This window comes from Salvelinus fontinalis, chromosome 12 (assembly GCF_029448725.1).
Source record: "Salvelinus fontinalis isolate EN_2023a chromosome 12, ASM2944872v1, whole genome shotgun sequence".
NCBI classification, from domain to species: Eukaryota; Metazoa; Chordata; class Actinopteri; order Salmoniformes; family Salmonidae; genus Salvelinus; species Salvelinus fontinalis.
In genome coordinates, this window is record NC_074676.1 from 38,447,662 (window position 1) to 38,460,461 (window position 12,800).

The following is a 12,800-nucleotide window of genomic DNA, read 5'->3' on the forward strand; positions in this document are numbered from 1 at the left end:
TCTACAAGCAGTCTTTCACAATGTTGACATTGCCTTGCGAATATTCTTGACTTTACCCGTTACCTATGCATCAAGCCAGTGGTGCTTTTCAAAGCTTGCTCGCCAAAAACAGACAAATCAACGATGGGACAGGAAAAGACAAACATTTTAATCTTATGGCTCTTGGGAATGATCTACTCTGGGCACTTGATTTCAAGGACATAGTTGCAGATTTCGCTGCTTGGAAAATAAGGAACAAAACCATTAAGATAAGCCATGATGACACTTTTTGTAACAGCAAAAATGCTTGTCCGCTGGAGAGGCTGTCCAGGCAGCTGGTAGTGCTGAAATGGCGGAAGCCGGCTCTTGTTTTCTTTGCGAAGGCTGTCTGGATGGTATCTGTCCATGGTCCTCCTGAATTAAAATTGTGACCATGCTGTGTAGCCTAGGTTATGCAACTGTAATAATATGCTTTGTGGACTTTAATGTTGCACTCTGATTTTAACTGTGATAATTATGAAACGCAAACATATAAAATGTTCTGCTTTACTGTGCTGTATTGTAGCCCAGGCCCAATTTATTTAGTTTATTTCGAGAAGACACACACGTATATAATCCCGTGCATGAGCGGCACGTTCATCCACCTTGGGGAAGCTAAGCTCTCTAAATAAATGTTATTAATTTGCCAAAATGATATAGCTCATGAGTAGCCTACTCCTGTCTATACAGAAATAAAATAATTCTAAAAAGGCTACTAAAGCATGATTTGGCCACAGAGAATCATTAGACTCTTAAAAAAATAAGTTGTGGATTGTTTTACGTCGCATTGCCTACAGTCAGAAGGAAAGGCAGCACACACAATATGGGCAGATGATTGTTGAGTTGTGACTGTCAGTGAAAAGTAGAAGCCCAGCCAGGCATATAGCAATATTTAAAAATACAATCATTGGAAAACATAGTTTGGAAAGCAAATGGTTATTGGTGTAATGAGAAGGCAATGAAAAGACTAAATCTGTCTTTTAGTTATCCAAATTCTCAACTTAATTGAGGGAACAACAGTATAACCCATCTTATTGGCACCAGTGGAGAGCATCGGCCATATCCCCGGTGAGTGTGCACTACGTATATTCACACTCTATCATTGTTGGGTCAGTGCAAAGTTTGTTTTTGGACAATTTCCTCCTCCAGTTGAGATGGACATTATATTCTGTTTGTGTCTCCCCTTCTTGTAGGCCTAATTATATGGACATAATTTATATTGATATATGTTTGTCAGTGTCAGTAAAGTAGGCTATTGGTAATTTGTCATACTAAAAAAGATTCTGCCAATGCCTCTAGTCATATAGAGTGTAGTAGAATTACAGGAAATGTGTTCATAAAAAGCCAAAAAAAGAAATTCTGTGCAAAGAAAGGTAGGTAGGCTATCTGATATAGCCTAGGCCTACTCTACGCTATACGTGCTCAGCCATGCATTGAACGGTCTTCTTTGCAAACAGTGAATACTGGCCCTTTTTTCGAAAAAAAAAAAAAAAGACCTATTTTTTTGCCAGGCCCTCTTAACAATTTGTCCAGGTAAAAATGTACTTGAACACGCATTTCACAATCTGACATAATGGTCTCCTACCTTTTGGGCTTTACATTGCAGATAGTACATTTGTTCATGGTTCTAGGTCGTTTTTTAAGCATTTTGAACAAAGAGCCGTTTGGGAGCCAAATTTAGCAGTCTCTTTTACGTGAATGGAGCCAAATGAGCCGGCTCTCCGAAAAGACTCGGAATGCCCATCACTACCCTCCCTCCCCTCACACAGACTATCAGATGCAGGCCTTCAGTCCAGTAAAAAAAAAATAGATAATTATGCTCACTCAGCTGTGCCTCACAAATAATACAACAATTGATCCATTACGTGTGATCATATACCTAAAATGTTGAATAATATTGTATTGGACCTATAGTCTACTGCACAAACCTCATTGCTATAGAACTATTTTTATATGATTAATGTTGCAAAAGCTTAAGTAAAGTATTTATTTATTTTTTTAATCTGAGAGGTAGATCTCGGCTTGAATTGTGACTCAGAAAGTGATCTTGAATCAGTAAAGGTTGGTGACCACTGCTATACATCATTTGTGCAAACCTTTATGGCAGTAGGTGAGTCTCCTCTCCTCCCCAGTCTCGATGCTGGCCACCCACAGGTCGTTGCTGTTGATGAAGGCCATGAAGGTGGGGTCGCCTGGAGAGATCTTGGGGTCCATTCGAGTGCCTGAGCATTGGGTCTTAATCTCTACAGGCTTCATGGGGGACGCCTGCTAAACATCACACAGACTTTCAGGCATAGAAGTTACCATGCAACGGACAGGTTGGTTACCAGAGTGCCTACATGTCAAAGCCTTTTCTGTCACAAACACTTGTAGGTGACCACTTGGTACACTTCTTTATTTTAGAAGTGTATAAGGCACTTCGTATACTTCACTTTAGCCAAGTACAGTCGTGGCCAAAAGTTTTGAGAATGACACAAATATTAATTTCCAAAAGGTTTGCTGCTTCAGTGTCTTTAGATATTTTTGTCAGATGTTACTATGGAATACTGAAGTATAATTACAAGCATTTCATAAGTGTCAAAGGTTTTTATTGACAATTACATGAAGTTGATGCAAAGAGTCAATATTTGCAGTGTTGACCCTTCTTTTTCAAGACCTCTGCAATCTGCCCTGGCATGCTGTCAATTAACTTCTGGACCACATCCTGACTGATGACAGCCCATTCTTGCATAATCAATGCTTGGAGTTTGTCAGAATGTGTGGGTTTTTGTTTGTACACCCGCCTCTTAGGATTGACCACAAGTTCTCAATGGGATTACGGTCTGGGGAGTTTCCTGGCCATGGATTCCCTTGGCTAAGAAGCAACCCCACACATGAATGGTCTCAGGATGCTTTACTGTTGGCATGACACAGGACTGATGGTAGCGCTCACCTCGTCTTCTCTGGACAAGCTTTTTTCCAGATGCCCCAAACAATCGGAAAGGGGATTCATCAGAGAAAATGACTTTACCTCAGTTCTCAGCAGTCCAAACCCTGTACCTTTTGCAGAATATCAGTCTGTCCCTGATGTTGTCCTGGAGAGAAGTGGCTTCTTTGCATCCCTTCTTGAAACCAGGCCATCCTCCAAAAGTCTTCACCTCACTGTTCGTGCAGATGCACTCACACCTGCCTGCTGCCATTCCTGAGCAAGCTCTGTACTGGTGGTGCCCCGATCCCGCAGCTGAATCAACTTCAGGAGACGGTCCTGGCGCTTGCTGGACTTTCTTGGGTGCCCTGAAGCCTTCTTCACAACAATTGAACCGCTCTCCTTGAAGTTCTTGATGATCCGATAAATGGTTGATTTAGGTGCAATCTTACTGGCAGCAATATCCTTGCCTGTGAAGCCCTTTTTGTGCAAAGCAATGATGACGGCACGTGTTTCTTTGCAGGTAACCATGTTTGACAGAGGAAGAACAATGATTCCAAGCACCACCCTCCTTTTGAAGCTTCCAGTCTGTTATTCGAACTCAATCAGCGTGACAGTGATCTCCAGCCATGTCCTCGTCAACACTCACACCTGTGTTAACGAGAGAATCACTGACATGATGTCAGCTGGTCCTTTTGTGTCAGGATTGAAATGCAGTGGAAATGTTTTTTGGGGATTCAGTTCATTTGCATGGCAAAGAGGGATTTTGCAATTCATCTGATCACTCTTCATAACATTCTAGAGTATATGCTATTTGCCATCATATAAACTGAGGCAGCAGACTTTGTGAAAATGAATATTTGTGTCATTCTCAAAACCTTTGGCCACGACTGTACAGAGCACTTTGAACAATTCTTTCCTTTAAAAATGCACAGAGCACTTTGACACTTCTTCATTTTCACACTGTACAAGTTTCGACTATCGTATATATATTTGAAGGACTTTGCTTTCATGACCACCTAAATAACCAAGATGCCAAGATAACTGTATTGGGATAACAACAGTATGATCCTAACTTTAACACGAATGTATGAGCTGTGTCCTGTAAATAATACTCACAATGAAGCCATTATGGCCTCCGTCCCGACAGTAGAACAGGCTGTTGCTGGCCTGGAACAGGAAAAGGCCGCTCTCGGCGTGATAATCATACGATGTGATCCCAAAGACCCCCAGACGCTTTCTCTCCCTCAGCAGCTCCTCCTCCCGGGAGTACACCCCATGATGAGGGGTGGCCTGACGGTCAGGGAAGATACGTAGCAGACAGTGAGACAGCGATGCAGTGAACACCAGCGTGTTCTGGCTTTAGCCAAAGTGCCGTTTTCTGGGCAACAATAGCGTTACCTTCATTTTGCCACTCGTGTTTACAGGGGAAATTAATTATAAAATGTTTTTTGAGGGGGCATAGTATTGATGGCTGTGTCATCTACAGAGCATAGACAAACATAGGCACTCCCAAATGTCGGAAGTACAGTAGTATTCCATTAGGTGCCAACTGAGCTGACCCATGTATGTCCTCCTCTACATAGTACAAATCAGTGCTGTGGATGAGGACATGCATGCAGAAATTCCTTGTGAATGTGTGACGAACTTCTTGAGGTGAACAACATTTATGTTTAGATTTCCCAGAAATCCGACAAGTGACAAAAGGGAGCCCAGGGGAAGGGGCTGAGGGTTCATTACCTGAAAGTGATCTAGCATCTGTTTCCACGACAACACCAGTAGGGCCTCTTTCCGAATCTTCTTGGGAATCTCTGAGTAAAGTAACGAGTTTTCCCTACTTCCATAGGGCATTCCTAAATTAACATGGAGTGGAAGAAAAGGGTTGAGTTAAAGAATATATTTGCATCGCTAAGTCTGTTTATCTTTTGTCTGTGTAACCACAAAGTTCCCAAGGATATTGTCAATGATATTGGTTGTTCTGAGGTTGTTCCTTTCCATCGTAATGTTCCCTATAGCCTACCTTCTAACATTAATGGTGCAGAGGGAATCAAACACAAGTGAAGAGATCAAATATACACGAGATTCCACCATTTCCCACCCCTATTCAGATTAGTTAATTATGATACACCGTACTGTCACCATTGCAGTGATGTTTGTTGACAGAAATTATGACGACTCCTCAAAATCCATAATGGGATTTCCAGTGAGGGTGTGGAGGTGACCTCACCGAGATAGTAGAGTCGATGGGAGTATGGGCCTGACTCGTCCTGCCTCTGGACAAACTGGAAGTCGTGTGGGGCCTTGTTGATGACCATGCCCGTGTACTTGCGGCTACTATGGATGATGTTCCGCAGGCCGTCCCACGAGTGCTTCTCCACAAAGAACTGGGAGGGCACGTCCTCCATCTCCACTACCTCCGTGCTGTCAGAGAGCTCATCTACAGCGGTCATTCTGAAAGCTGAATAACTGACCCATAACAATAGAAGTCACCAACAACATGATACAAAGCTGAATATAAGTACATACATGTAACTGAGTATTGAATACAAGTAAATGATGAGAACAGACGGACCAGCTAGTTGTATAGGTTAAAAAGGTCAAACATGTAACATTAAGCCACATTTTACCAAATGAGCACTGTAGAATGCAAGATTAGTTACGCACCTTTTCCAACTACCTTCTGTTTCGTCTTCAAGTTTCACCCTCTTAACTCTATGCATTAACCGGCCAACAAGCCTGAACCAGATTTGGAAACCTAAAACAGAGACATTGGATTTCTTGGATACTATAATACATGCCCATCATCTTAAGGCACATTACAGTGTGAAACAATAGCAAAAAAAAATAATAATAATAATCACATTAAGGTACAAAATAGAATATGTAGGAGACTGACACCAGACTGAAAATTCCCTGCATGAAAGAGGATTATCGTACAAGGACAAGCCAGAGAAACAGCACAGAATCTGCCATAAACATCCCAGATGAACAAGACTTCACATAACAATTCCCTAAAAACTGCTATACCGAAGAAATCTCCACACCATTGTTCTTTGACCTGCTTCATTGAGGCACAGCTCAGCGACTCACTTGGGAAAAACCTTTCTCCTGCGATGGTCTAACTATGTGTGACTCAGGACAATGCTAGAGAATGCTACATGCCTCTAATGTCTCAACACGAATATATCACCAGAGTGAGGAATGTTTGGCTATTACTCTACAATTCAGAGGCTAGTCAGGCTTGTTGATCTGCCCTCATTGTTTAGGCCTAAATGAGGTCGTTCACATAGCCTACAGTACATTAACATAACCATCCACTTAATATTGAAATGAAGTAGGGTTGCAAAGAGTCAGAAATTTTCCCAGAAAATTTCCATGGGAAGTTAAGCCTGGGAATCTTGCTTAAATTCATTTTTTTTTTTTAAAGTTAGCTTATAACAGTGAACCTTTTTTGTGTGATACAAAAGGCAATTCTAGGTCTTCTGGCATATTTTGGTTGAACTATCCCCAATTCAATGGAATTGCAACCCACTGCATGCACGGTGCATGCTTCCATCACATGTACAGCTGATTCTCAAGATCTTGCACACTAATGAGATGCTATTGAGCCCACACTACTACACCGTCTGAGCCAAGGACTAAATGCGTTCTGTTAAGTTTTGATTACAATACTGGGTGCGGTGAATATATTTTATATGACATACATGATTTTATGTTAACAGCTACCATGTGGGTTTTAGCTTGCTTGAGCCTGCTAACAGTGTTAATTCATTTATAAAAAATGGATCTTACAAAGGAGTTGTTTAATCTAACTGCTTAACTATTTATCTGTGCATGGAATTGTATTTTTATTTATTTTTTATTACAATCTTTACAGGAAATTGCCACGGGCACTATCTGATGTGTGGAGACATTTCACTGCAGCTAATGTAGAAGGAAAAGCTGTGTACATTTGCAAATACTGTGCCAAATCATATGTGAAGAATGCAACAAAGATGCAGAATCATCTGTCCAAGTGCATAAAGTACCCTCAGCGCTCACAACAGGCAACCTCTGACAAAAGTCTGTCTGCTTCTATTTGAGGTGAAAATTATGAATCAGATACCTTATCAATAGCAACAGCTCATGGTCCTCCTGGAATCAGAAGTGTTTTTGACTCAATGGAGGGACGTAGTCAGAGAAATGCTGATGAATGTCTTGCTCGAGCTGTGTATGCAACTGGTTCACCTCTGATGGTCACAGGCAATGTGTATTGGAAGAGATTTCTGAATGTTCTTCACCCAGCATACACCCCTCCAACCAGACATGCTTTATCTACTCATTTGCTGGATGCAGAGTTCAAGTGAAGGTCAAGCAAATCATAGAGAAAGCAGACTGTATTGCTATCATCTCTGATGGGTGGTCGAATGTTCGTGGGCAAGGAATAATTAACTACATCATCTCCAACCCTCACCAGTATTCTACAAGAGCACAGACACAAGGGAAAACAGACACACCGGTCTCTACATTGCATATGAGCTGAAGGCGGTCATCAATGACCATGGACCACAGAAGGTTTTTGCACTGGTGACTGACAATGCTGCGAACATGAAGGCTGCTTGGTCTAAAGTGGAGGAGTCCTACCCTCGCATCACACCCATTGACTGTGCTGCTCATGCATTGAACCTGCACCTCAAGGACATCATGGCACTAAAAACAATGGATACACTCTACAAGAGAGCCAAGGAAATAGTTAGGTATGTGAAGGGTCATCAAGTTATAGCAGCAATCTACCTCACCAAGAAAAGTGAGAAGAGGGGGTTGTCGAGGACTCCGGCCACCCTGGTCGTGGACTGTTCTCTCTGCTGCCGCACGGCAAGCCAGTCTGGGTCCAGGAGGCTTCTGGACAGCTTCTACCGACCAAGCCATAAGACTCCTGGACATCTAGTCAGGTGGCTGCCCCACCGCCACTCTGTTGTCATCTATGCATGGTCGCTTTAATTGGCTCTACCTACATGTACATACTACCTCAGCTGGCCAGTGCCCCTGCGCATTGACTCTGTACCGACGCATGTGACTAATAAAATTTGATTTGAATAAGGGCACCACATTGAAGCTGCCCACCAACACCTGTTGGGGTGGTGTTGTCATCATGTTTGACAGTCTCCTGAAGGGGAAGGAGTCTCTCCAAGAAATTACCATATCACAGTCTGACCTGCCCACTTCACTGTTGCTCCAAGCAGAGGAAACTGCAGTTCTGAAATACATCAAAAAGCGTGAAAACTTCTGCCTGAAGCCCATACACGCCACAGCGAACATGTTGGACCCCAAGTATGCTGGCCAGAGCATCCTGTCTAGTGCAGAGATCAACAAGGCCTATGGTGTCATCACTACCGCGTCTCGCCACCTAGGCCTGGATGAGGGCAAGGTTCTTGGCAGTCTGGCAAAGTACACTTCCAAGCAAGGGCTTTGGGATGGAGATGCAATATAGCAGTCGTACCAACATATCTCATCAGCCACCTAGTGGAAGGGACTTTGTGGATCTGAGGCTCTTTCCCCTGTTGCCTCCAACATCCTACAAAACCCAGCAACATTAGCCACCTCAGAGCGCAACTGGTCCTTGTTTGGGAACACACACACCAAAGCATGCAACAGGCTGACCAATACAAGGGTTGAAAAATTGATCGCCATCCGGGCAAATTTGAGGCTTTTTGAGCCTGACGAGCCATCATCAACAAGGATGGAAAGTGACAGTGAAGATGAGGCCTCAGAGTCTGATGTTCAAGAGGTGGACATTGAGGAGGTCCAGGGAGAAGACATGGAAGCCTGAGAGGAAGACAACCAAAGCTTTAGTTTCTAGACTATCATTTTACAGATGTATGTTGAAACCGTTTTTGGGAGATGTGATGGATCATTGGGGATCATTCAATATTCCCTTTCTTTTGTTGTTCAGTGAAATCATCCCATGTGAAGAGTCAACTAACTTAAAGTTATTTTTATTTCTATTAGGATTTAATAATTTGCAATTATGTCTACTTATGATAAGGTAAAAGGTTTATGTTTCTGTCTCAATATGATATGGTAAATATCTCCAATGCAAAAAACAAACATTTAAACAGTATTAATATTAATTTGCATATATTTCCATTAATTCCCATATATTCCCATTAATTCCAATGGAAAGTTTCCACCTATGAATATTCCCCAAAATGTGCAACCCTAAAAGGAAGAATATGTATACTTTTATCCTCAATGAGCTACACAATCCCCTTTGAAAGCTGAACATGTAAGCATATCCAACACTGAAAAGGCAACAGGTTAGTGGGTTAACAGCTTAGTATGCAGCTCTGTCTAAACCCCTCATGGTGGTGTTTTTGATGGTGACCGTGGCGTGAACTAAACTATTCTCATGAAAATTTGAATATCTCCATAGAGAGACTGAAACAGCCAGAAGGAAGAACCCCAACTCTCAAAAACCCAGAAGAGCTTCAATGACTGTAAGTAAACAATGATGGGTTTGTGGTGGTACTATGGGCTTTTAGCAAAGTGGGTGTATTTACACTAGCGTTGCTTTCAATTGTATTGGGTTGCACAAAAACAGTCCATGGGAAGCCAGAATTTAAATACATTTCAACTGAATTCTTATCAATACATCGCCTGCGCTACTCGCTCATCATTCTTCTCCTCCGTCCTATTGGCAGAAACTTAAACAGGAAGTACCCGTGGAAAGGACTGTTCAACATTCGTCTGACCAATCAGAATCTATACTTCAAGATTGTTTTGATCATGACGACAGGAATATGTTCTGGGTTACCTCAGAATAACATTGATGTATACTGACTCGTTCACTGAGTTGTGCACCCACCCACTGTGATGATTAGAACTTATCCAAACGCCATGGATAGATGGAAGCATTTGCACAAAACTGTAAGCATGAACCACCGCATTTAACCACAGAAAGGTGACTGGGAACATGGACGAGTACAAACAGTCCAACTTTGCCCTCTAAGGCAACCAAACAGGCAAAACGTCAGTACAGAGACAAAGTCGAGTCGCAATTCAACTGCTCAGACACAACATGTATTTGGCAAGGAGTTCGGACAATCACGGATTATAAAGGAAAAACCAGCCACGTCAAGGACACCGACACCTTGCTCCAGTACCAGCTAAACACCTTCGCCTGCTTTGAGGAAAACAGTGATACTGATGGGGGGCCACCGCCCCTCACGAAGTCTGTGAGCTCTCGTTATCCATGGCCGACTTGAGTAAGACAATTAAGCGTGTTAACCCTTGCAAGGCTGCCGGCCCAGACGGCATCCCTAGCCGCGTCCTCAGAGCACGTGCAGACCAGCTGGCTGAATTGTTTACGGATATATTCACTCGCTCCCCATCCAGGTCGGTTGTTCGCACTTCCTCCAAAATGTACACCATTGTTCATGTAGCCAAGAAAGCAAAGGTACCCTAACTGAACTAAATGACTATCACTTCTGTCATCATGAAGTGCTTTCAGAGGCTAGTTAAGGATCATATCACCTCCACCTTACCCACCACCATAGACCCACTACAATTTGCATACCGCCCCAACAAATCCATGGATGACACAATCGCCATTGAACTGCACACTGCCCTATCCCATCTGGACAAGAGGAATACCTATGTAAGAATGCTGTTCAACTACAGCTCAGCTTTCAACACCATAGTGACCTCCAAGCCCGGTCTGAACCACACTCTGTGCAACTGGGTTCTGGACTTACTGACGAGCCGACTCCAGGTGGTGAAAGTAGGCAACCTCCGCTGATCCTCAACACGAGCCACACAAGGGTGCATGCTCAGCCCTCTCCTGAAATATATGTTCACTTGATCACACGTCTCAACTCAACCATCAAAATTGCAGACGATACAACATCGACGAGACATCCTACAGGCAGGAGGTGAGGGCCCTTAAACAGACATCCCAAATGTGGGACCCACTTCCTCTCTGCTTACCTCATGTCAAAATAAAGTCCTGCATGTCTGCCATATGTGGACAAAAAAGGAATAACTTGTTTTTGACATGAGGTAAGTAGAGAGGAAGTGGTTCTACAACAGACTCATGTTTGGAAGTCTGTTTAATAACAAAATCCTTTAGATATTTTGTCTCAAATTCCCCCAATCATAATGACCAACCTAGAAAGTTGAAATAGAATTGCATTTAACATCTGGCTTACCACGGAGTGTTTTTATGCAACCCAATACAATAGGGAGCAACGCTTTCAAATGTAAATACCCCTGCGTTGCTAAAAGCACCTACCGTGGTACATGGCCTTTGATCATGACTCAGTTCCATTACACATAAGAGTCATTGGACGGAGGCATCTACTGTACCGGGGAGTTTTGTTAAGAGCTGCGACGCTCGGTCTGAACATTAACAAGCATCGCTTGCAGTACGGTTTTTGGTAGCATAAGAACCTTATCAAAAAACAAAAAGGTTCAATTGATACACACCTTTATAGGGTTAGTGTTCCCACACGGCCATATATCTATGTTACAGTGCGTGTTTACTGAAGACAGAGGTGCTAATTAGCATGCTCCGAACAAATCAAAATGTATTTGTCACATGCGCCGAATACAACAAGTGTAAACCTTACAGTGAAATGCTTACTTACAAGCAATTAAATCAACAATGCTCTTTTAAGGTAAAAAATAAGAAACAATTAAAAATATAATAATAATAATAATAATAAAGAGCAGCAGTAAAATAACAATAGCGAGGCTTTTTACAGAGGGTACCGGTACACCGGTGTTTAACGGAAGAAGGCCGCCAGAAACGTGTTGTCACTGAAAAATACTGTCCGCTGCAACTCTGATAACGCCGGGAGTCCATAGTTAGCAACGCTCCATTGTTATTTTTATTATTTAAAACTCCTAATGTTAGGGGTTGGTGGCATTGGCAGTGTCAACACAGCCCATACATTCACTTACATTAAACATGCCCAAGTGTGGATTGTAATCTGTCCAGGTCCATAAAACGCTATTTTATTAACTAGTAAAAGTTACATAGATTCATCCTCGGCTACTGACCATGACGAATGGGGATAGGTAACGTTAGTTGGTTCTATGGCTAACTAGCTAACGTGAACTAGTACGTTTTATCGTTAACGTTATATGTCACGCCATTAGCAATCGAACAAACTCTAAACTTAACGCAAATAAAATCTTTTAACAAGGACCCGTTTTCAGTAATTCATTTCAGGACAAATTTAAGCAATTGTCGGAGCTTTACTAGCTACAGCAGGGGGCTGTTCTGGCTAGCGAGTTAGCCTCAGCGGCTAGTAAGCTAACGGTTAGAAACTGATCTAGAACTGTCCGTTTACTGAAATAACATCAGTGTTGGTACTTACAGGTTCAGCCTTAGATTTTCTCTCACACGTTTCTAACTTCTGCTTTAATGGTGCGATTAAATGTTAACCAGTTATAACTGCCTCCATGACCTGTAGTTCATGAGAAAAAACAATCACGGAAACGAATTTAGGAAGTCTTAACGAAAGCGACCCTTCAACCGGAAATCATACATATTTCAGCATCAACCAATGATAATATCAGAGACGGAAGAGGAAGCGAGACACCCCACAGGCTGCGTTCTTTTTTTTTCTTAAAAAAAAAAAAAACAGGCTGCATTTTCTTCTTCTGGTTCAATCAAAGTCGATTGACTAAGTAGACCAGACCCAGCTGATTGCGTTGATGGGTTGGTTGTTTAGCAACAAAACTTTAGGTTACGACTGTAACACCGTTCTCTGATAGTATGAGTGAGGTATGTATTCGTCAGAAGCCTTTAAGAAGAAGCCTTTAAGCCAGCATGATTGGCTGGACGTCGAGACGTGTGTGTCAGGGAAAAGTGTCTATCCTACCCTAAAAAGGT

At 42.4% G+C, this 12,800-nt stretch overlaps 1 protein-coding gene across 4 annotated transcripts in view; it reads right to left on the reverse strand.

Moving 5' to 3' along the window:
- The window catches only part of LOC129867341 (dipeptidyl peptidase 9-like), a 35,609-nt gene extending 23,152 nt beyond the window's left edge, over window positions 1-12,457 (reverse strand). The window contains exons 1-6 of one of the 4 annotated variants that reach the window (XM_055940682.1): window positions 12,283-12,457; window positions 5,588-5,678; window positions 5,151-5,389; window positions 4,664-4,776; window positions 4,043-4,216; window positions 2,115-2,283 (exon numbers count right to left, since the gene is read on the reverse strand). In XM_055940682.1, the coding sequence (XP_055796657.1) occupies window positions 2,115-2,283; window positions 4,043-4,216; window positions 4,664-4,776; window positions 5,151-5,389; window positions 5,588-5,643 (751 nt within the window). In that variant the 5' untranslated portion in view covers window positions 5,644-5,678; window positions 12,283-12,457. Of the gene's footprint in view, window positions 1-2,114; window positions 2,287-4,042; window positions 4,217-4,663; window positions 4,777-5,150; window positions 5,390-5,587; window positions 5,679-7,028; window positions 8,059-12,282 lie in introns of those variants that run through there. The other 3 variants (XM_055940679.1, XM_055940680.1, XM_055940683.1) reach the window with 3 other exon arrangements.
- Between the last annotated feature and the right edge of the window lie 343 nt (window positions 12,458-12,800).